Raw genomic sequence first — 25356 nt, forward strand, 5'->3', positions numbered from 1 at the left:
AAGCTGAGCTTGACACTAGTGACCAAAGTTGTGAAAATCTTGGTATATATAAATAATACCATCATGTTATATATCATTGGAAAGGTAATTTAATGCAGAATGCAATGAAACAAACTGCATTGGAATATTTGTGTTCTATCAAAAGTTATGGCCAATTAACCAGAAAATGAAAACACAACTGCCTTATAGAACAAAAAGTGGATTTGCTTAACTCCAAACTGACCTATGAGACTGATTGTTCTGAGTGCCAATGAGATGTTATTATCATACAGCATAGAACCAGTAGCTTTTTATTTAATTAAATTTGATTTTGTCATGGAGGGCGAACTACAAAATCTTCTTTGACCCCAGGCAGCAGATAGATGCCTTAGCTATGCCACTGACCCGGGAGAGGCAGCAGAGCAAGTGGGTGGTGAGCTGCTGGGGGGAGCAGGTGGGTTCCAATTCTTAAAAAGCCACTTCCAGTTGTGACATAATTTCTGGGGCAACATTTTGAGCTTGGCAGTGGACTACATGATCATTAGCTACGCCACTGGGTGAGGCTGAGATTATAATCCTAAAATTAAACAAAGCAACCTCCAGTACCTTAAAGATACATATCTATTGGGCAGGAGGTCTGGTCTAGAGGGTAGAGCTTCGTTAGCTCAAAGATAACATCAGAAAGTCACCAGTTCAAGGCCACCAGCAGCTCTGGGAATGGCGAGACCTTGAAGCAGCTGACAAGCCGAGCTGAGTTATTCCACCTGCTCTTTGGTGGGAGCAAAGAAGTGTCTTGGCTGCCCTTCATGTGAGAGATGAAGGAGCTGCTTGTCAGCCTGCCTGGGAGGCAACTGGAGGCCAGAAGTGAGACCAGACCAGAAAGATCTATCTGAAATGTGTGGTTCTTGCAAGACAGAACCTTTCTGTGATTGTAAAAATCCCCTCAGGGATTTAGAAACAGCCTGCCTATGTAAACCACCTTGAATAAAGTCAGAGGAGTAATCCGATGACCAGAAAGGTGGTATATAAATACCCAGTTATTATTTATTATTATTTCAGATGGTACTTCATGTGTCTGATGAAATGGATCTGCGCAAGCCCATCCAGAGCCCTACTAAGGCACCCCTTCTTAAATAATAATCATGATGATCACCCCCTTTTGGAAGAGGTTTATGCCTGCACTTTCAGGCCCACAGGTGGTTTTCTTGCTAGGACTTTCCAATAAACCCCATTTGAGTAGAACCTTCTTTGTCTTTCTGCAGTCTGTGCTGCTTACAGAGAGAGGCCCTCAAGGCATCCAAATGTCATATGACAATTGCCATGACATGGACCTGCCCTCTTGGGATGGCACCCCAAATGTCTCTTTAGGTGCCATTGTGCTCCTGCCCCACAATGGCATTCAGTTGGTAGTGAATTGGGTTTACTTCTAGTTTTTGCCTATTTTTATGAAGTGGGCTCCAGGTCAGGGTGCAAACTCAAGTTAATTGTAAAGTTCCAGATGCATTTCTGGATTGCTAGTGAATGGAAGGCGGCTCCTCTAGATCAGTGTTTCTCAACCAGTAGTATGAGTACCACTGGTGGTACCTGAGGCGCTACTTGTGGAACCTTGAGGCCCCCTCCATCTAGCAGCGATGCCAGCAATGCAACGCAACAAGCAGCAGTAGGAGGCTTGGCTTGGCAGGCAGAGCTCAAGCGTGCACTTTCCACATGCTCAAAAAAGTCCTCCTGTCTGCCCTGAGCCTCTTAACGGTGTTAGTTGCACTGCACCTGATCACCCAATCGGGAAGTAACTGGCAATGACATCATCACCGGTGACTTCTAGTGGTACTTCCAAGAGTTGGACCATGCAAAGTGGTACATTGGGAGACATACATTGAGAAATGCTGCTCTAGATTGATTCCAGATCAGGCTAGGATGAGGTGGGGGGGGGGAGAAGGAGAGGATTTGCACATTCCTGATCTGCACACCAACCAAGGCTGGTGTTTTCATTGAATTTTCATACTTTAATCCAGACTGAGATTACAACATGCCCCCAAATTAACGTCTTGCTGCACCTTAACTCTATTCCTGTTCACATAATTTGCATGGTTGAAAGGTAGGTTTCCCTCTTCTCGGACCACATGTTTATGAAAGTCTACAAACATAAAATTAAAGACCTGATCTCTTTTGTTTATTTTACATCCCATTTTTTGTTTTACGGGTTCAGCACGACTTCTGATATATGGCTACAGATCAACAGGAGAAATTGTACCTTGCCAATTCCCTTATGCCTTTCGTAAACCTTCCACGTAGTGATGGACCCCAAGGGTCAAATCCTATCCAACTTTCCACCACTAATGTAGATGTCAATGAGGCATTTGCTGCATTCTGCAGTGGTGGTGCAGTCATGGAGGCCTCCCCGAGGCAAGGGAACATGTTTGCTTACATCGGGGCTGCGTCAGTACTGGAATGTTGGACAGGATTGGGCCACAAGTCTCTTCCCTGCGGGTCTGCCAGCAGAGGCCAGTCTGCATCAATGTACGTACAGCACTGTGCCCAACGGCAGCTTTAGTTTCTCCTGCAAATTATAGGAACTGCTATTAACAGCGTTCCAACATTGTGGCTGAAGTAGCAGCTCTAGCCACAGAGGGAGCTTGGCATTAAAGTAACCCACAGCTGACTGTACACCGATACTCATTTTTGGAGTTACTCTTCTACAAGCGTCTCCTATAAAGGGATCTTATGGTGGGAGGGTTTTCTTGTTTTTAAATTACATAGCTATACAATGAAGATGATTAAGTTACTGATGTCCTTATTCCTCCTTTTTCTCTGACCCCACACCTCTATGCAGCCGACGGAGGTCTCCTGGGGGGGGCAATTTGTCCTCTTCCCAGTGTAAAGCCCCAGCCTCCACAATGGGGCTTCTTACATCTGTGCCAGCGATTTAGCCCAATGTCAGGCTTCTGAGCCTCACACAAAGCATAGGATCTTGTGGAGGAAGCCCCTACTGGTTCCACCCGCCTCCCATGCCAGTCCCACTCCCAGTTGCCCTCCCCCAATCCCAGAATGCCTCCCCCACCCTCTTCATGTCCCTGCGCTGCCCAGCCCTCACCTTCTCAGTGCCGGTGGCTAGAGCTTCTTCTGTGGTGCTGGCGTTACTCAGAGGGTGATGCAAATGTGCCTTGTGGTATGTTTGTGTCACCCAGCACCAGCAGTACAAGTGTACTGCCAGCACTTAGGATTGGACTCTTAGAAGTGCTGAATAACAGCCTAATCCTAAGCTTCCCTAGTGCCCAGGGCTGCAGTGGCGCCAAAATGATGACCGCTGCATCCTATGGGGCAGGGAAGCAGCACCAGATCTTCTTGGGGTAAGGGAACTTCCTTATGTTCCCTTACTCTGTGTAGCAATCAAGTGCCCCCAATGGGTCTCTTCAGACCTGCGCCCGCTATTGAGTGGGCGCAGAATCGGGGAGACACGTCAGGTTTCCTGGCCTGGGAGAGGACTTAGAATACGGTGGCAGAGCCTGCCGCCATCTCCACTCCTCCCCTTCCCCTGCCCAGTTCTCCCCTGGTCTCCCCCCCTCCCCGGAATGCCCTGCTGCCGGCCGGCAGAAAAACTTACCACTGGGAGCCCTCGCTGCTCGTCCTCTGGCGCCATGGCTCTACACTGACTGCCACTGGTTCCAGTGCTGGGGGGTGCACCTGTAGCTCCAATGAGAAAGTGACTTTTTGGGCCAGCGGCACCAGCAGAGTACTGGTGCTGAGCCTGATAGGAGTGGGCCCTAAGACAGCTGTATGTATTAGATCAGGGGTGTCCAAACTTTTTGGCAAGGAGGGCCAGATCATCTCTCTGATACTGTTTCAGGGGCCAGGAAAAAAATAATTTACATTTCCAATTTGAATAAATTTACATAAATGAATATATTAGAGATGGAACTTATACGAATGAATGAAGGTCTTGCAATAGCTCAAGGCCTATAAAAGGCCTTGCACAAAGCAAAGCCGGCCTTCCCTTTGCTGCTGCATCACAGACATGAAACAGAAAGCAGTGGAGGGAGCCCTTGTCCCACAGCTCACACTTGAGGTCAAACAGTTGGCCATCACGCTGAGAGCTGTTGCGTCAGTCTAGTGCAGGCTCCAGCAAGTCTCAGGAGGGCCAGAGGCTCATTGGAGACTGGGTGCTTCCGAAGGCCGGATTGGGAGTCCTCGAGGGCCGCAAGTGGCCCCAGGGCTGGGGTTTGAGCACCTCTGTACTAGATCATCAACACCATCAGACACATAGGCCAGTCTGTTCCCACCTCCTCCTCTTCAAGTTGGCCCAACCATGATAGAATGGTGCAGAAGCCTGCCTCATCCTGAAGGTGTTAAGAACTTCTTGGTTTTGAGTTTGTGGCTTCATCAGGCTTATATATCTGCAAACATAATGTTGTTGAGAAAACCTCTCCTATGGAAGAACAACACAGCCAAGATGTAAAAAATCTTCAAATGTATTTTATTGAGACATTCAGCTATGTCTGTCACTCTACATCCAAATTCACTATGGAAAAAAAATAAATGTCACATTTCACGTTAGGAACAACAATTCTTGAGGGAAAAAACAAAACACTTTTGAGCCAAGCCTAGTGTATAAATAAGTGACTAGTTCCTTTTCATATCAAAATTCACATAAAAAATTGTCAGCCCCCTTCCCCCCCCAGTTCTATCTGAAAGCCATGATGAATGTAAAAATTTAAATACATACACATTGTTGTCAAAGAAAGAAAAAGGTGCAAATCCTATGAACAGCTTTAGGAGTGGCATTTGCGGCGTTTGATCATACAGTTAATGTACTCATTCCCAAAGGTGCAAATATTGCCAGGAGATTAATACTGCTTTAATTCAGCTGCAAGAAATTGAACACTACACAGAACTGAACAGCACCAAGAGGCTTCTATCAGTGCCTTGAAGCTCCTCCCACATCTCTCTTGCACCCACTGGTGGAGTTGAGAGAGTTCATTGGAGCTTTAATTGACTTCACACAGCCCACGCTGTCCAGAACATTAAGCAGAAAGATCCCTAAACATTTAAGTGTTGACGACTCCATCATAAAAAGTCAAGAGTTGCGATAGATTACATGAATGCAAATGCCCTACCCAACATGCCCAAAGCACCACACCCAAGAGACTTAAGTGCTGCCCTGTTCCAATACAACCAATGCAGTCACATCCTTGATTTTTCACTTCAATGCTGTACAGAATTTTTGCCAATGATCTTAGTTGAGCTGCAATCACTGAAGGAAGGTGAGACCAATGGATTGGAACACACTCTTTCTGTCCTTCAGTTTTATACTCCCTTCTCAGTTGAAGCAACACAGGTTCTCCGCCCCCACACGCATCTTTCGCTCCTTCCCACCCCACTCCCCTACTTTAGTGTATTTCCACCCAACAGTACTCAGTTATGACTTCCAGTTTCTGCCCTTTCTCAACATGGTGGCAGCTTCTAAAATAGTTTCCAGTGGATTGCACTGGCAGCCCTGAAACCAAGCAGCTCACAGAATACAGCATGAGATATTATAAATACATTTTGGCCAGTATTCTGAGAGTTAAACTTGTTCATGACAATAAAAAGGATAGGATTCTTTCTGCCAAGCCAGAGAGCCCTGGAGTGCTTATTCTTGCATCATTCCCTGCTAGTTCAATTCTGGATACAACTCCCTAGATCTTGCGTCACAGCCTCTTCCCATTCTTCAGCCAGTCCTTCTGAGGCAATTTTCCCCTGGCTGGCTTCACTGGAAGTTGCACCATCTGGATGGACAGAACCATCCTCTGTGTCAGGAGAGTCTTGCAGGGAACTGAAATCTCTGACTGCTTGTCCATTGTCAACAGGTTCACCTCCTGCCCCCTCTTGGTGTTCTACACCAGATGTTTCAGTTGCTTCTTGTTGAACAGTATTTTGTTCTACTCCAGGATCTGCTTGTGGCACTGGCTCTGATCCTAGCCCTGGGGGCTGGGTGGGATTTTTAAGTTGGCAGTGGCACAGGGGGCAGGTTTCTTGCACATATAGCCACTTCTTAAGGCAGCCGGCATGAAAGAAATGGCCACATGGAGTGATGATAGCAGACTTCATGTCCTGAAGGAAAAAGAAATACGCATCACAAAATAGTCAACTACAAACAGCCTCTTGAAGTTGCCCCTAAACTCAATCAAGCACAGATAAACTGCTAAAAAGAAGCTATGCTGCCCAAACTAAAGTTAACAGTCACCCTTAATCAATCATGGGAACCAAGGACAACCATATTGCTCACAAACACACCCAAATGTGTTTGCATTATGTGACAATGGGTAGCAAAATGGAAAATGGGTAGCAAAACATCAAGCTTAAAATTGCATTCCAGGAGGGGGGTTAAAAGTTAAGTTACTAAGAACATGTTGTGCAAGAGTAACATAGGCAGAGCTGTGTGAATACTGCAACTCCAGGGGAGGTCAGAAAAAGCACAGGATGTGGGCACTGGACAAAACATTCAGTTTCCTGGTTTAAAAAGCAAGTTCCTTGTCCCGTGGTTGTAAAGATATTCTTGAAAGGAACATGGGCACGGTCTGCTGAAGTTGAGAAGCCAGAAAAGTAGATTTTAGAAAAATTTTATTTAGGCATTTCTATCCTGCCTCTTGGCCCTGAAGGGGGTTCCCAAAGCAGCTGTTAGTACAAAAATACAATTCATGTCTCTTTATCAAAACAATTAAAAGCAATTTAAATATTTTATAAGCAATACACCTGCTCTATGCTACACCTAACTGGTGAGGAACCATGCAGCAGCATCTCTGACACTGGTTCTTACTGGAGGAGGTGGTCCCTCGGGTAATCTGGTCCCTATCTACTTAAGGGCTTTAAAGGTCAAAATCTGAACAAAATGAAGCCCAGAAGCAATCTGGCAGCCAGCGCAGGTGGCACTAAATGGGCATCCCAAGGATAAGCCCCAACCAGATCCTGAGTTTCTGCATTCTGATCCAGAAGTTTCCAAACACTTTTCAAGTATAGCCACACATAAAGTGTGTTACAGCAGTTCAATCTCAGTGTGACTAAAGTGTGTGTTATACTGGGTCAGATATCCTTTTGCCAAAAAGACACACAGTTGGAATACCAGTTGAAACCGTGCAATAGCATGTCTGGCCACTGCCTGGCTATCCAGAAGTGAAGTTGGATCCAGGAGCAAACCCAAACTGTGAATCTGATCTTTCAGAAGGAAAGACCAGACCAGGTTGTATACCCAATTTTAGATCAGTCCTCCTAACCAGCAAAAACCATCTTGTCAAGATGGTTGGTTAATGATTGGGAGTCAGGCTTTAATGTCCTATGTGAAACTAGCAAAGTTTTGACTAGCAAAACTAAAGTAAATTATGCAAGACAACAGGGCAGAATAAATTATGTAAAAAAGAAAAATATGTAAATCGGTTCAATTTGTATTATTTCTGCAGGTTGCAGAATTTCAATCGTCCAACTGCAGAATGTTCATACTTATTTTCAACAGTGTACACACAGCCCTGCGTTTAGGATTTGTTGTGATTTCTGGAAGTATCAGCAACTGTAAACCTGACCAGAGCATGCCACAGCACCTAAACTTAGTGACATACGGGGGAATAGGAGTCAGTGGTGTAGCACATACTTTGTATACAGAGATCCTGGGTTCGATCCCTGACATCTCTAGGTAGCGTTGAGGAAGACCCCCCTCTGAAATCCTAAGTCAGTATTGTAGACAAAGTTGAGCTTAGCGGACCAAAGGTTTAACTCAGTACACAAGAATGGCTCTCTCAGATTAGGTTGGAAGCCATCGAGCCCAGCAACCTGTTTCCTCCAGTGGTCCATGAGCTGCCTCTGGAAAGCTCACAAGCAGGAGAAAATGGCCAACTTCTCTCCATCACTGCTCCCCTGCAACTGGTATTCATAGGTATATGGCCGCTGAATCTAGACGTAGCACACAGTCATGACTAGCAGCCAGTGATAATCGTCTCCCTCCATGAATCTGTCCAATCCATTTTTAATCCAACCAAACTAATGCCCAGCCAAGCTAATGCCCAGCTTTGGGATCCCAAAGCAAGCATATTTGTGACGAGCCATGCATTGCTTGATGTGGTTCTGTGGCCTTTCACAAGCATGAATCTTAGGAGCTGCTTTACTAGTAAGTCAGATCACTGGTCTGTCTAGCTTGCCTTCTCCAGCTGGCTGCAGCTCTCTATGATCTTGCTCTACTATCTGAAAAGCTTTTTCCTGGAGAAACCATTGTCTCAGGGTTCTTATACATGCAATGAATATCTTCATGGCTTGGATTCAGTATCTCTGGACTGATATTAAAAACTGCAAAGAAATTTGTCCACAAAAATCTCTTTACGGTAACAGTAGGGGAACTTTACATATTTGGAAGCAATATAAACTCTCCAAAGAAAAGGAGAGAGCATTTAGAGTAGAAATATACTACTTCCAGGCTTATTTTCATTTCATTACTCTGCTTGCTTGAAAGGCTAAATCTAATTTAGATAATTATCTTTCTCATTTCTGGCCAACTAGTTCTTTAAGAAGATGCAATGAACAGGCCTCAGGGATTAAACAGATTAAACAGGAATTAAGTCAGATAGAGGTTGAAAGAGAAGATGTTGGATCTGTCCGGACTGGTGCTTTTCAACCTCTTCATAAATAACCTGGAGACAGGGGTGAGCAATGAGGTGACAAAGTTTGCAGATGACACCAAACTTCCGAGTGGTGAAGACCAGACGTGATTGTGAGGAGCTCCAGAAGGATCTCTCCAGACTGGCAGAATGGGCAGCAAAATGGCAGATGCACTTCAATGTAAGTAAGTACATTGGGGCAAGAAATTGAAACTTCACATACAAGCTAATGAGTTCTTAGCTGTCTGTGATGGATCAGATCTTGGGGTGGTGGTGGACAGCTCGACAAAATGTCAACACAGTGAGTGGTGGCTGCGAAGAACACCAATTCCATGCCAAGATCATTTTAAAAAGGGATTGAGAATAAAATGGCGATATTATTTTGCCCTTGTACAAATTTATAGTAAGGTCACATCTGGAGTATTGTGTCCACCACGTGTCAAAAAGGACATATAGGTGAAGCTTTTTTAATCCGCAGATTTTATATCCATGGATCTGGCTCAACGTGGATCCCCTGGACCCACACTGAGCCAGACTTCTCCCCACCCAAACTTTCCAAATGCAATGACAGAGTGACCAAAATGATTAGTGGGCTTGACACCTCCCTTATGAGGAAAGGTTGGAGCTCTTCAGTCTGGAAAAAAGGGAGTTGGGCTAGATTGGCCTTTCGCCTGTTCCAGCACGGCTCTTCTTATGTTCTTATGCCTGAGGGAGCCCAATAGTGTCACCATCCACACCACTGCCCCACCCCATGAGGTGGCAAAGTCTGCAGACGACACAAAACTTCCGAGTGGTGAAAACCAGACGTGATTGTGAGGAGCTCCAGAAGCATCTCTCCAGACTGGCAGAATGGGCAGCAAAATGGCAGATGCGTTTCAATGTAAGTAAGTGTAAAGTCATGCACATTGGGGCAAAAAATCAAAACTTCACTTATAGGCTAATGGGTTCTGAGCTGTCTGTGACAGATCAGGAGAGAGATCTTGGGGTGGTGGTGGACAGGTTGATGAAAATGTTGACCCAATGTGTGGCGGCAGTAAAGAAGGCCAATTCTATGCTTGGTATCATTAGAAAAGGTATTGAGAACAAAACAGCTAATATTATAATGCCGTTGTACAAATCTATGGTAAGGCCACACCTGAAGTATTGTGTCCAGTTCTGGTCGCCGCATCTCAAAAAGGACATAGTGGAAATGGAAAAGGTGCAAAAGAGAGTGACTAAGATGATTACTGGGATGGGGCACCTTCCTTATGAGGAAAGGTTACAGCGTTTGGGCCTCTTCAGCCTAGAAAAGAGACGCCTGAGGGGGGACATGATTGAGACATACAAAATTATGCATGAGAAGGATAGAGAGATGCTCTTTACACTCTCACATAACACCAGAACCAGGGGATATCCACTAAAATTGAGTGTTGGGAGGGTTAGGACAGACAAAAGAAAATATTTCTTTACTCAGCGTGTGGTTGGTCTGTGGAACTCCTTGCCGCAGGATGTTGTGACGGCATCTGGCCTGGATGCCTTTAAAAGGAGATTGGACAAGTTTCTGGCGGAAAAATCCATTACGGGTTACAAGCCATAATGTGTATGTGCAACCTCCTGATTTTAGAAATCGGCTATGTCAGAATGCCAGATGCAAGGGAGGGCACCAGGATGCAGGTCTCTTGTTATCTGGTGTGCTCCCTGGGGCATTTGGTGGGCTGCTGTGAGATACAGGAAGCTGGACTAGATGGGCCTATGGCCCGATCCAGTTGGGCTGTTCTTATGTTCTTCTTATGTTCTTAACAGGTCCTGCCAAGTCCTCAGCCAGTGGGGCTGAGGGCAAAAAGCAGCAAAGTCTGGATAGCAAAGAGACAGAATTACATAGAAAATTAAACAGCTCACACCTAGGAATGCCAAAAGAAGAATAAGGTGAGAGAAGATGTCAGAGCAAGGTTGTCAGCATCTGATTCCCTATACCATTGACCTGCATCCAATTCAGCTACAGTTGTCAATGTGTGGTCCTTAATATAAAATGTTCCCAGCCAATTTTGGTTTTGAGAAGCATCTAAATGTTGAATACCATTTATGCAGAAGCCTATTTCAAGGCGGAGGCATCTGACAAAATTATAGATGCTGTTCTGTAGTTACAGTAGACAGTTAGTGGAGGAGTCACCTGCTTTTAATTACATTTCACAGGCTCTGTTGCTGAGAGTAGCCTGTTTCAGATGCTTACTGGGCTGCTGATGCAATAACCAGTTGGAGAATAGTGGTTTTAATGCTGCTTTGGTAAACTGGTTATGTAATTTTTGTATTGTATCTCAGTATCAGCCACCTTGGACTATTTCTGGGGACTTGGACTATTTCTATTATAAGATATATTGTAAGTGCTGATAACAAAGCCTTAGCATTTATAATCCAATTTAAGACAGAAACTCCAACTGTGTCAATATGATCGGCACAGGAAAGGAAGAGTCATTTGCCATGCAAGTTCTCTCTAGACAAGTTACAGACCTGATAGCAGATGGCACATATATCATTGTGTTGTTCCAGCTGGTCTTTGGTTGCAGTGGGCAATGACTTGATCTTATTCACAGCATCCCGGCGGAGAAGAAAGCTTTTCCATCCCAACTGAGCACGAAGCCACACATTATAATAGGAGTGAATGAAGATAATCATTGAGCCCATCACAGTCCACTCTCCAAAGATGGTCTCAGATACACCATAGGCCACGACACAGAGAGCGACGAGGAATTCTAGCAATCGATAGGTGCCATTCACATAGTAAATGACATCATCCATGTTTTCTACAGGCTCTTTCCTGAACTCTTCGACCATAAACAAGACATAAATAAAAAGTGTTCCAAGTACCTGGAAGCAGAAAGGTAACTATGACTAAAGCAAGCAATGAACATGGCTAGCACATCTCAATATTATATTCTGTTGGGAAAAGTACCTAGATTCCTAATCCAAAAACGCATCTTCACAACCATAAATGTGCCAACATAATATGCTATTTAATATGGTACTTGAGTACATCTTCAGAATCAGGCCTTGAAACATTTTTAAAAACTTGCAAGACCGTATATTTCAATGCCAAGCATAAAAATATATCAGGACATATTTAGGATTGTTCAATACACTTAATAACACTGGGTACAATCCAGCCAAAGTTCAGCAACAGCCAACTCAGGGCCAAATCATATCCAATTTTCCAGTGCCGGTGCTGCTGTGCCAATGGGACAAGTGCTGCATCCTGTGGTGGGGAGGCAATCACAGAAGCCTCCTCAAGGGAACATTTGTTTCCTTACCTTGGGACTGCATTGTGGCTATACCGGTGCTGGAAAGTTAGATGGGATTGGGCCCTCAGTCACTAAGTTTTTCATTCACTGATTTCAAAAGGAGAGATCTGAACACATGCTTAATTCTAACAGTGAAACCAATAGGTCTTCAAAGAACTTCACTTTGGCTGGATTACAGTCAGAGTTTGTTTTGATGTAGATATATACTCACAGATTGGCCTGGTTAAGATGATTGTCTAAATAAACCATTTTGGATAACTACAGATGAATTGCATCTGGTCTTGGGCCTGCTCCCCCTCCCATCTCTGCATATGATAAAGAAGAACACACCTTTCTTCCTGCTTTCACTTTTTACTATACCACAGTTTCCTGTGGTTATGTATGGATTTGGGAAACTGTGGGTTAGTATAATATCCATTAATTAAAACAAATCAGGGTCAAACATTCTTGATAATGGAGGTTTTCTAAATTGATACACTGTTATCATGACAATCTTATCATCTGTCCTATATAAACAAAGGCACTGTAATTGACCAGGATCACAGGTAAGCTAAACTCTCAAGAACAAGAGAACAAATAAATGGAAGATTTATGTTCATTTAAAATATCTGCATTCCAACAATAGTCTCATTTTTTAAAATTCCATTTTTCAGCTTCTGCCTTCTACTTTCCCACCTTATTTCATGCAGACTTTGTTATCTTATGGGAACTAGAGAGCATCAATAACCCACAAGAGGTCACTATGCCTTACCTGGAGGGAGGTGAGAATGCTGCTTGAAATAATTATCAGTAACCAGAAGTCCATGTGGAAAAACTGACAGATCATGTAGGCCATGTAAGCTGGGAAAACCAGCAAGAACAAGCACAGGCTCACAGCACGAAAATGCTTCCAAAGGCTCCTGCAAAAGGTTTTAATTTTAAAACTGGCGTTAGACCCCAGAAAAAGGTTGGAACTGACAGCATCCTGTCAGTCAAGAATCCAGCCATTACCCCTACTAGAGGTTTCAACACTAGGCAAATTTGTAGTTTCTTCTTGAAGATATTAAACAGCAGCCCTGTGAGAGCTGAGTACATAGTTCGTTAACACAGTAGTTCTCAAACTTTTCCAGCTCGTGCCTCCCCTGATCCTTGTAGCCATTGGCCACGGCTCCCCATTACAACACCTCACCTCAGTTACCCCCAAAATGGGGACAAAGCTAGAAACAAGGCTGCCAGCACTCTGAGGCCGCAATCCTAACCACACTTACCTGAGAGTAAGCCCCACTGAACAAAATAGGACTTACTTCTGAGAAGACCTGGTTAGGATTGTGCCCTGAGTTTGTTAGCAGCACACCTGGAGGGTTTTGGAAAGGGAGGGGGGGAAGTGATGAATCTGCTGGGGGAGGGGAAGACTTTGTTTTGTGTGTATCTGCTAATTGCAAACTGATGCAAACTGAGACCTAGAGACTGTTTGGCTGGAATCCTAACCCCACTTTCCTGGGAGTAAGTCCTATTGAACACAATAGGACTTACTTTTGAGTAGACCTAGCTAGGATTGTGCCTTTTGTCTTACAACAGCAGCCAACAGAATACACCCCCCCCCCCCAAAAGGAGGCAGGAGGAAAAAGGGGAATGGCTAAAAAGGAATGGGGATATTTATTTTTAACTAATTTTTGGAGAAAAAGCCATCAAGAGTGGCTTTCTTTCTTTGTTGAAGGGAGAGGAAAAAGAGAAAGGTGAAGATCCTTGGTTAAGCTGACACAGACCCCAAGCCTATGTAGGTCTATTCAGAAGTAAGCCCCATTTGAGTCAATGGGGCTTACTCCCAGGAAAGTGTGGAAAGGATTGCAGCCACACACAGCAAGATTACAACTCAACTCAAAGTAGATGGGGGCTGCTCACACACATACACCCAGCATGCAGATGCCACCCCTGTTCCCCCCAGGCAAGACGGAGGGATGCAGGCTGGGGCATTTGGACACCCCCCCCCCACTAGGAGCAGGCTGGCTCCTTCCTTCCCAAGCAGCCTTGACCAATCCCAGGATGCCCAGGGTGAGGGGCACACTGGGAAATGTAGTCCTTGGGGCGAGGTTGCACATGGAGATAGCTCCATGATGAGATGTGGCACACCTGCCTGCCCAGCCAGCCTTCTCTCCCACCTCCCCCCACCATGTTTCACACTGCCCCGCCCATCTCGTTCTCATCCTCGGAAAAGCAGCAAGTCAGGAGGCAGCATGTGCAGCTGAGTTGAGCAGAGCTCAGCAGCAGAGCACCTGCCAGCCACCTCTCTCCCCGAGATGCAGCACCTCCGCACTCTTCTCCCCTCCAGCCTTGACCAATCCCAGGATGCCCAGGGCGAGGGGCACACTGGGAAATGTAGTCCTTGGGGCAAGGGTGCACATGGAGAGAGCTCCATGATGAGATGCAGCACCTCTGCCTGCCTAGCCAGCCTTTTCTCCCCCCTCCCCCCACGTTTCACACGTCCTCCCAGCCTCACGCTGCCCCACCCACCTTGTTCACAGTTGCAGAAAAGCAGCAAGTCAGCAGGCAGCACGTGGCGCAGAGCAGCCTCTCTCCCCGAGATGCCTGGCAACACCCCTGGAGTCTAGCCACACCTCACTAGGGAGGTGGAACGCACAGACTGAATACCTCAGCTTTAATAGGATGTGGTCCTATAGTAGCAAATTTCTCTTTTAGGTGGAGGTACAGAACTATGCTGTAACCACCCATTCATTCTTGAGTAGTGGTATTAACTGCAATAGTATTATCCCACAATAATCAGTTTGAGGATTATGGCTTATATGATTTGCTCAAGGTCACACCAGGGTGTTATAAAGATTTCAGGCTAACTGTATAAATGACTAAATTATGCACTCCACAGAACTAGCACTAACTCTCTAATCTGCTACAAAGGGAAGGGGTGACAAGTGTTAGAGAGGAGGTGCCACTTAGTGGTTCAAGTAATGGAGGCATATCATCAAAGAGTTCTCAGGAAGTTCATACATACACCCTGCTCAATGTAAGGTGTTTCCTCTTCTGACAACACTCCCCTCCCTATGCACAGAGATGAATGCCATGATTATTTGGAAAGGGCAAGTTTGAGCTTAATTGTGAATTCCCCCTTCCCTTCTAAAGTAGTCTCACAAGATCAGTCTGGGAACCATGGGGAGCCTCTCCCCAGGAAGATGATCTGGTCCAGCCAGCCCATGAGGAACAAAAGTCCATCACAGGTTGCAAGCCATAATGGGTATGTGCAACCTACTGGTTTTTATAAGTAGATTATGGGTGGCAGAGTTATTTGTATGTTCTTATACTGCTTTGAGTGGAATCCTGAGAGAGGCAACAAACTAATGGAAGGTGCCACACAACCTGCACCTACCCACCACCTCTCTCAGCTCACAACCTGTCTGGCAATTGCCAAAGCCTCTTCTCAGGCACACTCCTTGGAGATTGTTTGAGTAGACGATGCCTATCTTGTCCTCCAGTGTCACTATTGCTGGAATCCTTTCCCCCTTCACTTCTTGTGAAGCTGTCAGGTGCTGAGGATGTTGGCATGGAGATGATCCTGAAAACATCTGGTAGTGCTAGCATGGGCATTTGTGAGGGGGATGGGTGGCAGAATTTGTTGCCTTTTTGGGCAGGACACGCACATGAGTGAGAGAAAAGATAAGGCACACGAATGCACTGGATGCCCAGCCGTCTCCTCATGATCATTTTTCCTAAAGCCCACAGGATGTTTTAAGCATTTGCTTCTGCCACAATAAACACACCCAGAATCCAATTCTGCCATCATCAACACATCCAGAATCCATTTCATCCTTCTTCCCTGTTGTTCCTCCATACTAGGCTCTATGCACAAGTTGCCTCCCATTTAGTAATGTACTGATTTTTTGTTTTGTTGCAGGACATCTGCAAGAGGGATCTGAAGGCCTTAGGGATGGACCTCAACAAGTGGGAAACCCTGGCCTCTGAGCGGCCCGCTTGGAGGCAGGCTGTGCAGCATGGCCTTTCCCAGTTTGAAGAGACACTTTGCCAACAGTCTGAGGCTAAGAGGCAAAGAAGGAAGGCCCATAGCCAGGGAGACAGACCAGGGACAGACTGCACTTGCTCCCGGTGTGGAAGGGATTGTCACTCCCGGATTGGCCTTTTCAGCCACACTAGACGCTGTGCCAGAACCACCTTTCAGAGCGCGATACCATAGTCTTTCGAGACTGAAGGTTGCCAATACACTGTTCCCTATACATGGATTTGGGACCCAAAGTTTTAACTAATTGCAGGTTCCGAACCTGTGATGGAAGCTGGATCCAAGCTTTCAGATATGACCTAAGATGTTCTCTGGTCACATCTGGGAGACTTTGTGAGTCCTGCAGAGACTGCGTGCAGCCTCTGTGGGTCTCAGAAAGGCCTCTGGAAGTGCCTTTCTGGCACCTCAAGAGAACATAAGAACGTAAGAACAGCCCCACTGGATCAGGCCATAGGCCCATCTAGTCCAGCTTCCTGTATCTCACAGCGGCCCACCAAATGCCCCAGGGAGCACACCAGATAACAAGAGAACTCATCGTGGTGCCCTCCCTTGCATCTGGCATTCTGACATAACCCATCTCTAAAATCAGGAGGTTGCGCATACACATCATGGCTTGTACCCCATAATGGATTTTTCCTCCAGAAACTTGTCCAATCCCCTTTTAAAGGCATCCAGGCCAGACGCCAGCACCACATCCTGTGGCAAGGAGTTCCACAGACCAACCACACGCTGAGTAAAGAAATATTTTCCTTTGTCTGTCCTAACCCTCCCAACACTCAATTTTAGTGGATATCCCCTGGTTCAAAAGAAATATTTTCTTTTGTCTGTCCTAACCCGCCCAATACTCAATTTTAGTGGATGTCCCCTGGTTCAAAAGAAATATTTTCTTTTGTCTGTCCTAACCCGCCCAATACTCAATTTTAGTGGATATCCCCTGGTTCAAAAGAAATATTTTCTTTTGTCTGTCCTAACCCGCCCAATACTCAATTTTAGTGGATGACCCCTGGTTCTGGTATTATGTGAGAGTGTAAAGAGCATCTCCCTATCCACTCTGTCCATCCCCTGCATAATTTTGTATGTCTCAAGCATAATTTTGTATGTCTTCCTGAGGCCTCTGTGGGCCTTAGAACACCTCCAGACAGTGACAGGAGAATATCTCTGGTTGCGACTGGCGATCCTAGAAACCAGAACTTGTGAATTTGTTTATTTGTGAATTTTAGTATCTGTGGGGGTGGGGGTCTGGAAACATATCTCCTACAGGTACTGAGGTCCAACTGTAATAAGTAAAAAATACACATAGTTGCATCCTAAGCTGAATCACAAAAATGTGTGTGTGTGTGTGTGTGTGTGTGTTTTATTGATCCCTTCCTGTTACACCCTTCCTGTGATATATGAAATCCTGTTCTAGAAGATCTCTCAGTCTTCAGATGTTGTAGAAGCAGAGGATTAAAGGGGAAACCAGCACCTCCCTCTTTGTGCTAACAGAAATGCTGCTGCCTGTGGAACACACAGTGTAACAAGACACATATGAAAGATGGGCAAAAAATGCCCAACATAATGTTCCTTGACCTTTAAAACAAAAGCTACTTTATTTTTCTCTCTCTCCTATTATTCTTTTCTCTTGCATCTTTTCTTATCTGTAATCGCCATAAGATTGAACTAACCCATTCAGTTTATGTTTAATTTAAAGCATTGATTTTGGAGAAAGCAATTTGCCTCCACCTCCCTGCAGACTGTCTGCTGACGATGACACAGCAGCAGCTACCGTCAGGTCACACCTGCACGAGGAAAGGAGGGTGCCTTCTCCTCTTGGCATTGCTCAGCTTTCCCAATCTGAAAGCCCATCACGTTGATAGACACTTGACTAATGAATTATATACAATTTTGGATCTTCCCCTCTAGTCACTTGCAACTAACCCCCATGCTATCTTGTAGAGGAGTGATTTTTTCAGCAATAATGAAACAGAAACACATACACATAACATCGCTTTCTGCACTTCTTGTTTATGTAAAAACAACAACAACAAAACCCCCAAAATCTGCAAAAAATTAAAACCATTTTCCAAAACCTAATTGGGTAATGGCTGTGGCTGCATCTGCTGACATTATGCCACCTATATACCTACCTAGTACACTTTTTAAAGCTATTCTAATTATAGTTTATAAAAATGCACCCTTGGAATAAAAACAGATAACACTGCTTCCTTGGGAAGAAATGAAATCTGTGAAAAAATAAAAACATTTAAGAATATTTCTAACTTTGGGGCTACGCAAGCCAGTTAAGCAAGCAGTAATATCGTCTCATTCTCACTGCTTTTGAACACGGTCAGCCTTCCATGTCAAAAGATGGGGAAAAACGTGCTCAGATAGCTTTCTTAGCATCATCATTATTCAGCAGCAGTGTCATGTTGCTTCTTGCTCATGACCTAATCCAATGGAAGATGACTAATTAAGCGCTTTGCATATCCCATCCCTCTGAAGGGGTAACAGGGAGCATATATGCATGGAAATGAGGAGAGAGATCCTGGAAAAAGACATCCACAGTATCAAGCTTTGTATTGTATTGGCAACCTTCAGTCTCGAAAGACTATGGTATCGCGCTCTGAAAGGTGGTTCTGGCACAGCGTCTAGTGTGGCTGAAAAGGCCAATCCGGGAGTGACAATCCCTTCCACACCGGGAGCAAGTGCAGTCTGTCCCTGGTCTGTCTCCCTGGCTATGGGCCTTCCTTCTTTGCCTCTTAGCCTCAGACTGTTGGCAAAGTGTCTCTTCAAACTGGGAAAGGCCATGCTGCACAGCCTGCCTCCAAGCGGGCCGCTCAGAGGCCAGGGTTTCCCACTTGTTGAGGTCCATCCCTAAGGCCTTCAGATCCCTCTTGCAGATGTCCTTGTATCGCAGCTGTGGTCTACCTGTAGGGCGCTTTCCTTGCACGAGTTCTCCATAGAGGAGAACCTTTGGGATCCGGCCATCATCCATTCTCACGACATGACCAAGCCAACGCAGGCGTCTCTGTTTCAGCAGTGAATACATGCTAGGGATTCCAGCACGTTCCAGGACTGTGTTGTTTGGAACTTTGTCCTGCCAGGTGATGCCGAGGATGCGTCGGAGGCAGCGCATGTGGAAAGCGCTCAGTTTCCTCTCCTGTTGTGAGCGAAGAGTCCATGACTCGCTGCAGTACAGAAGTGTACTCAGGACGCAAGCTCTGTAGACCTGGATCTTGGTATGTTCCGTCAGCTTCTTGTTGGACCAGACTCTCTTTGTGAGTCTGGAAAACGTGGTAGCTGCTTTACCGATGCGCTTGTTTAGCTCGGTATCGAGAGAATGTGTGTCGGAGATCGTTGAGCCAAGGTACACAAAGTCATGGACAACCTCCAGTTCATGCTCAGAGATTGTAATGCAGGGAGGTGAGTCCACATCCTGAACCATGACCTGTGTTTTCTTCAGGCTTAGTATCAAGCTAAGGTTGCGTCTATCGATAGGACTTGCGTATGCCAGTATCAATCATTCATGGAACTCTCAAGGCACAACATCAGGAGCTTAAATTTTAAGAACACAATCACAGTCAAACGCCATCTGCAGGCTTTTCCTGCTCTCCTTTCCACAGCCTGGTTTGAACCTGGCAGAGCTGAGTTCCAGTCGGCTGCCACCAGGGCCAACTTACAGAGTGAGCGACTACATCCTGCAGCTCTGCTACTCCCTTTTCCCTTTGCTAATAAATTTAGCATTAACATGCCTCAGTCAGCTTGTGCCAGCCCCAAGTAACCTCTAAGCAAAACAGACACCGGATATAAATAAATCTCCCCTTATTTATAACACTCCCAGGTTATACAAGAAGTGAGGGAGACAAGCAGCACAGAAGACTGAGAAGGTACAAAAAGACAGCGTGTCATCAGGATTGCAAGGACCCTTCCAACAACATGAATTTGGCCATGAGTAACAAGTAAACTCAAACCAATCCTGGGCCTATCTATTTTGTATTCTGGTAAAAGAACATTAAGTTCCTAACCTTCTCATCTAGACCACAGGCAGGTTCTGTTTTGCCCACCCCCACTTCTGATTGACTGGCTTCTATTGGCTTTCTTATTCTCTGTTTCACTTACTATTGGCCTGTTTTGTTCCATTCTTTGAATCCCACCTTAGAAACAGGAGTAATTCAGTACAGTATATACAGTACAGAACCAAGGCAACGGACCTCCACAGAGTGGCCGATCCTGAACCCCGGATAACAAACTTCGGATACCGGATCTGCGAATATGAGCGTACGCCTGTACTGCTTGCTGTTTTACCTGAGACAGGCAGACTATGGTTTGCCCTTGCCCTCCATACCAGGATTGAAATGGTTTCAGGTTGGAAACCAGGATGGTTTCCAACTGAGGTTTGCAAGGCAAGAACAAGCCATAATTTACTGGGTCAGACAAAATAGCAAACTGTGACCTGTCTCAGACTTGGAAAGGAGAAGCTGAGCAGAAAAGGCATGCATAAGCCTGAGGCTCCTTGAATGACATTTCTCGTTGCACCAAAATATGGTTTGTCATTACTTCTGAACAAGCCAGTCTGTGACCTACAAAACAGAGGATTTCCTTCCAAACAACAAAAGAAACAGTTGTCAAAAATGCATGACTTACTTGTCCCGTGATGCTCCCAGAGCAAGCACTATGGGATCTGCAATCTCAAGCATGGACTGCAGGATGGACGCCACCACAATGAAGAGGATAATACTCAGCAGGAAGGCCCGATGGACAACTTGCAGTTCTATCAAGCCAGTTTGCACAGCCAGGATCAAAAGTGTGACGCCTTCTGTCATCCCTCTTTGTGGTTTAAAAAAAACAAAAAAACAAGAACGGATATTTGAGTACTAATGTTCTTGTTACAGCTTTAGAGTTATATGACTAACATGCAATCACCTTTCTAAAGTTTTCAGTATACCAAAGCTTTCTTTTCCTTTTGGACATGATCACAGCTGGTGGCCTTCCTTTAGTCAACTTCTGTTCATGAGCTCCCAATGGCAAACCCTTAACATTGAGGGTGTTGGTTCTTCTTTATTTTTATTTTATTTTTCACATTTTTATAAAACCCCTTCTTCAAGGAGCTCAGGGCGCTGTACATAGCTCCTTCCCTCCTTTTGTCATCACAAAAACCCTGTGAAGTAGATGAGGCTGAGAAACAGTGACTGGCCCAAGGTCACTCAGGAAGCTTCATGGTTGAGCGGAGATTTGAACCAGGATCTCCCTGTCAAAGTCCAACTCCTAAACCACTACACCATCCTGGTTCTTTGAAACCCGTTCCTGGTTCATCCTGGCTCATTTTGAACATAAGCCCCTTTTCATAAGGTCAACGGGTAGTACTTTGGGCAAGTCACCCATCTCTTAGTGTTCGCTTCTCATCACAGTGATCCAATGTCATATACCTATGAGAATAAAATTATACACAATAAGTAATAAATAACTCTGGGACTGGGGATTGGCTCATCTACATATAATATTCAACTGAAATGTTCCAGGATAACTTCTGATTGTTCTATTGTTGTCTTATTTAAAAATATTTAAAATTTACTCGCTTAAGGGTTGAAACAAAATTTGAGCACTCTCTAGAGATCACATGCACTCGTGTAACAAATTCCTATTTCTACGCCAAACCATTGTTGAGGAAAGGAAATTATTTTAGGCTGTCTCTCCCTGTAACTTAAACAGGCTTTTGGACTGAAACAAAATTACTTTGTTTGGCACACAGGAGAAAAAGGAAAGAAATTATGGTATGAAAAAGCACACAGGTTTGCTGTTTATTACAATGCTAGCACAATGTGACTGGCACTCTATGGAGCTAAGAAACATAAGACTCAACACTGAGGCGCCTACAGTCTAAAACGGGACAAGGAAGAGACATGAGGCAAGGGTTATATGCTGGGATTGCAAGCAAATGCAACTGTTCCATTCCCTGATCTTAACAAAGATGCAACACAGGAAGTAAGGGCAAGAGAAGGGATGTTAGAAGCAAGGTTCAGTGGAAGTAGTCTGCTTGGAGGAGGGCTTTTAAAAGGTGAGAGGTAAGAGAGGCAGGTGAAGAAAACAGGGAAGCAAAAGGAACACTGGCAGAAAAATGAGAAGAGACAGAAGAACTGCAACCAGCAAAGATTAAACTTAGAAAAATCGCAAATTAAGGAACAAACCATGACATTCTAAGATATGGAAGACTAAGGAATAAGCAGAGGTATTTGGGAAACTAGAATGTCACCCGGTGAAGGAGTTAAACAGCATGCCCCTAGAGTGAATCATTAATTAGTTTAACAATGACATATTATTTTGTCAAATTCCAAGATGTGCTACATTTGGACGAACAGGGCAACTGCAGGGATGTTTTTAAAAGACATGGCCAGGCTGAGTTCAATATCTTCTTCGGCCTGATCAACTTGACTTAGCATGGCTCTGGCGGGCCCTTACCTGTTCATAGCTGGGTCGTTCATGAACGCTCGGTAGCCTTGCAGGTAAAACTTGCAGAGGGTTAGAACTCCAAGTGCCACAAAGGAGACTGTAAACACCAAACCCAGAAGAGAATAGGGAGTGCTGCAGCACTCTGCAATACTAGAAAGAGAAAACACACTGCGAACTTAGGACATCGTTCAGTCAGTTTTGAAATCTCAACAAGGGCAAAACCTAACCTGCTCCACCAATATTCTTCTGTTGAAATATCAATATGAATTTGTCCTCTACAAATACCAATTCAGTCCAATCCTAAATACATGTACATTTACAAAGAGTTTGAAACCTGCACAAATAGGAAGCAGCTGGAGATAAAGCTGGACTCTGTCAGTGTGCACTACAAGGTAGTACCATTTGGGGGTGCCAATCTGCTTGTGTTTCATGAAAAATCCTTGCTCAGGGACAACATTTGAATATTTTCAGTATGTTCATTGACAATTCCATCTTGGTAAGTCTGTACAGATGCAAAGTTAAGCAGATGGAGTTATCAGATGGTCAAATATTAGACACAAGAAACTAAAAGGGGTAAATGGGGTAAGAGGTGGGGCACCAAGCAGAAAAGGTATATGTACTATGCTTCTGCTTCTAGTTCACAGGGTGTACTCTGTACACCACTGCAGATGTGCATGAACCTAAGGATGGGTGTGTGCAAGCCACAAGAAAGGAAACTGTCATGCTGTGGTGCAGGCTTCAGGCTCCTTTTGATGTGTAAACATGCAATCCCATTTGCTGGTTTACGTTTACTCGGTTTACATTTAGTGAGCTGACTCTACCAGTCTGCTCATTCTCCTGTACTCCATCTTAAATCACCCCCCTCTTTTGTGTTGCTTAACATCCAGCTTGAGAAAGAATTCTTCAGAAATAGGAAGCTTGCGGAAGATTTTGTGTCTTTTTGATTGGTCCTATCAAAGATATTATGAGATTGTGGCTTCTGGACATTTTCTAAGGGACCAACAGGGCTACCTATTTTTATTTTCTACATGTCATTATGGGTGCAAGTAAGCCCAATATGGCACATGGAGGAAACTCAGCAGTCTACGCCAGTCCAAAGTCAAATTTGTTCTTCAATATTTTGTTGCTGTGCCGGACAGCAGAACTCTGTAATCTACTGCACTCCAAGTTTTTAGGGTAGTCCTCCAAAAAGCACTGCTTTTAAAACTTTCTAATCATAAAGGTTTGTTTTCTACCACCCTGGGCATAGTAAGTTTTAGAGAAAGGTCTCAGAGTGCACAAGATCATAATAGACATCGAGCGACCACAATGCTGGAAAGAGCTGACATAGGGCAACATCATGCAATTGACCCTTCCACTGGGAGAGTTTGGATGCATGAGCCAAAGGTTCTTCCGGCACGAGGCCATTGCCCTCTTGGTAATGTTGGCTACTGCGTTGCCATGTGGAGCCTGCAAAAAAATTTAACTGCAGAAAAAAAGCTTAAGGAAACAAGAACCCCCAAATTAGATGTATAGAGTAGACAAAAATCAATCTCATGACTCCTTTTCCTTGAAGAAGGCAGCTACTTTTGTTTGTCATGCTGTGACAGTAAATAGCTGTCTTATCAGACACTAGAATGAGACAAAGGGCTGGTTTACATGCTTCGCCCATATACACACAAGCAGTTTGTAATACAAACAACTGGACATGCGTGTACATAGACACACGCATACATACCCAATTTCCAAAACTCTTCCATCCTAAAGAAGTTTTTATATTTAACTGGGCATGAGGTGAGATCCATCACAGCATTTGCAGGAGGACACATGTGTGATCCAGGCCATAACTGCCTTCCCTCTCCTCATTTGTAGGAGGCAGTAAAGACCAACTCCAAACCAGCAACTGCCAGTTAATTACCTTGTTAAGAAGAGAAAGAGAAGCCTCTCCCTAGAGGCGGGCTGATCCCGTGTGCTGAAGTAAGAGTAGATTTGAAGAGCAAACAATACAAGCCAGAAGACCATGAAGAGAACAGGGACCACCAGCTGGTTCCACAGGGACATTCCTAAGGCTAGGAGGCCATAAACTTCAACCACCTGCACAAGCGAGAAAGAGAAGATTTTTTTTTTTTTGCAAAATGTGAATATCAGTAGTGCATTTTTAATTCAAAAGTATAAGTAGAGACAAATTTAGTTTTAATCTTTTAGAACATTAAAAAATAAATAAATCCACCAGCTACTTTAGTTACTTTCATGTTCATGTAACAGTTCTAGCAGTTAAAGAAAATAGTTGTTGTCATAAATCTGAGTCACCACTTCCTCCTGGTTTTGCTGCTACTTCTGCAATTAACAGTTCAGGGTGCAGATACAGGGATCTGTGGCTGGCAGTCATTCTGATAATTAAGACACAGAATTATGACTTGGCATGTATTGACATCTAAATAATAATAATAATAAGGGGCTCTTGCGTTGCTGGAGCAGAGGGCCTGTTACTTTGGCAGCTGTGTACAAGGGAGGCTCCTGACACCTTTGAACTCTGCAATGCTTTCTGAGAAGGATTAGTTGTGACAGAGTACAGTGCAGTATGAGGAAGGAAAGCAGACAAGTTCAAAATGTTATCCAAAATGACAACATGAAATTAAGGCAAATTGTATCACACAGTGCCTCAGTGACCTGCAGTTCAACCATGGCTAAAGAAATGCTGGGAGCATGATGGTCTGTTTGGCTTTTTGATGGGGAATTGCTGCTCCAGAGCTCATACTTCACATCCAAGAGAGGTGTAAAAGTATTCAACTGAAAAGGGTTTTTTAAACAAGGTTCCCAAATGGTTGCAGGGCAAAGCTTGAACAAACATAGCAGCAGATGCCTTCAGAACCACTTTCTTTGCAATACCGGAAGTACCAGAATGTACATCTTTCCAAGGTCTTTGCACTTCTTTAATCTTTGCACTTTTCAGCACAACCATGAGCAACAAACATGAGGAATTCAAGCCTGGTGAAGCTGATGGCTTTGGCAGTTTCAACAGACTGTAAGGCACTCACAAATTCCTTAGGGATACTGGGAAACACTAGCAGCCAAATCC

At 44.6% G+C, this 25356-nt stretch overlaps 1 protein-coding gene across 2 annotated transcripts in view; it reads right to left on the minus strand.

Annotated features, from left to right (window-relative positions):
• Nucleotides 1–4429: 4429 nt before the first annotated feature.
• The window catches only part of RNF145 (ring finger protein 145), a 100079-nt gene continuing 79152 nt past the window's right edge, over nucleotides 4430–25356 (minus strand). For both annotated transcript variants that reach the window (XM_066617596.1, XM_066617597.1), the window contains exons 6-11: nucleotides 24196–24371; nucleotides 22308–22448; nucleotides 20496–20678; nucleotides 12621–12768; nucleotides 11082–11438; nucleotides 4430–6066 (exon numbers count right to left, since the gene is read on the minus strand). In XM_066617596.1, coding sequence (XP_066473693.1) covers nucleotides 5632–6066; nucleotides 11082–11438; nucleotides 12621–12768; nucleotides 20496–20678; nucleotides 22308–22448; nucleotides 24196–24371 — 1440 coding nt within the window. In that variant the 3' untranslated portion in view covers nucleotides 4430–5631. The remainder of the gene's footprint in view (nucleotides 6067–11081; nucleotides 11439–12620; nucleotides 12769–20495; nucleotides 20679–22307; nucleotides 22449–24195; nucleotides 24372–25356) is intronic.

The sequence above is a fragment of the Tiliqua scincoides genome, chromosome 2 (assembly GCF_035046505.1).
Source record: "Tiliqua scincoides isolate rTilSci1 chromosome 2, rTilSci1.hap2, whole genome shotgun sequence".
In the NCBI taxonomy this organism is placed as follows: domain Eukaryota; kingdom Metazoa; phylum Chordata; class Lepidosauria; order Squamata; family Scincidae; genus Tiliqua; species Tiliqua scincoides.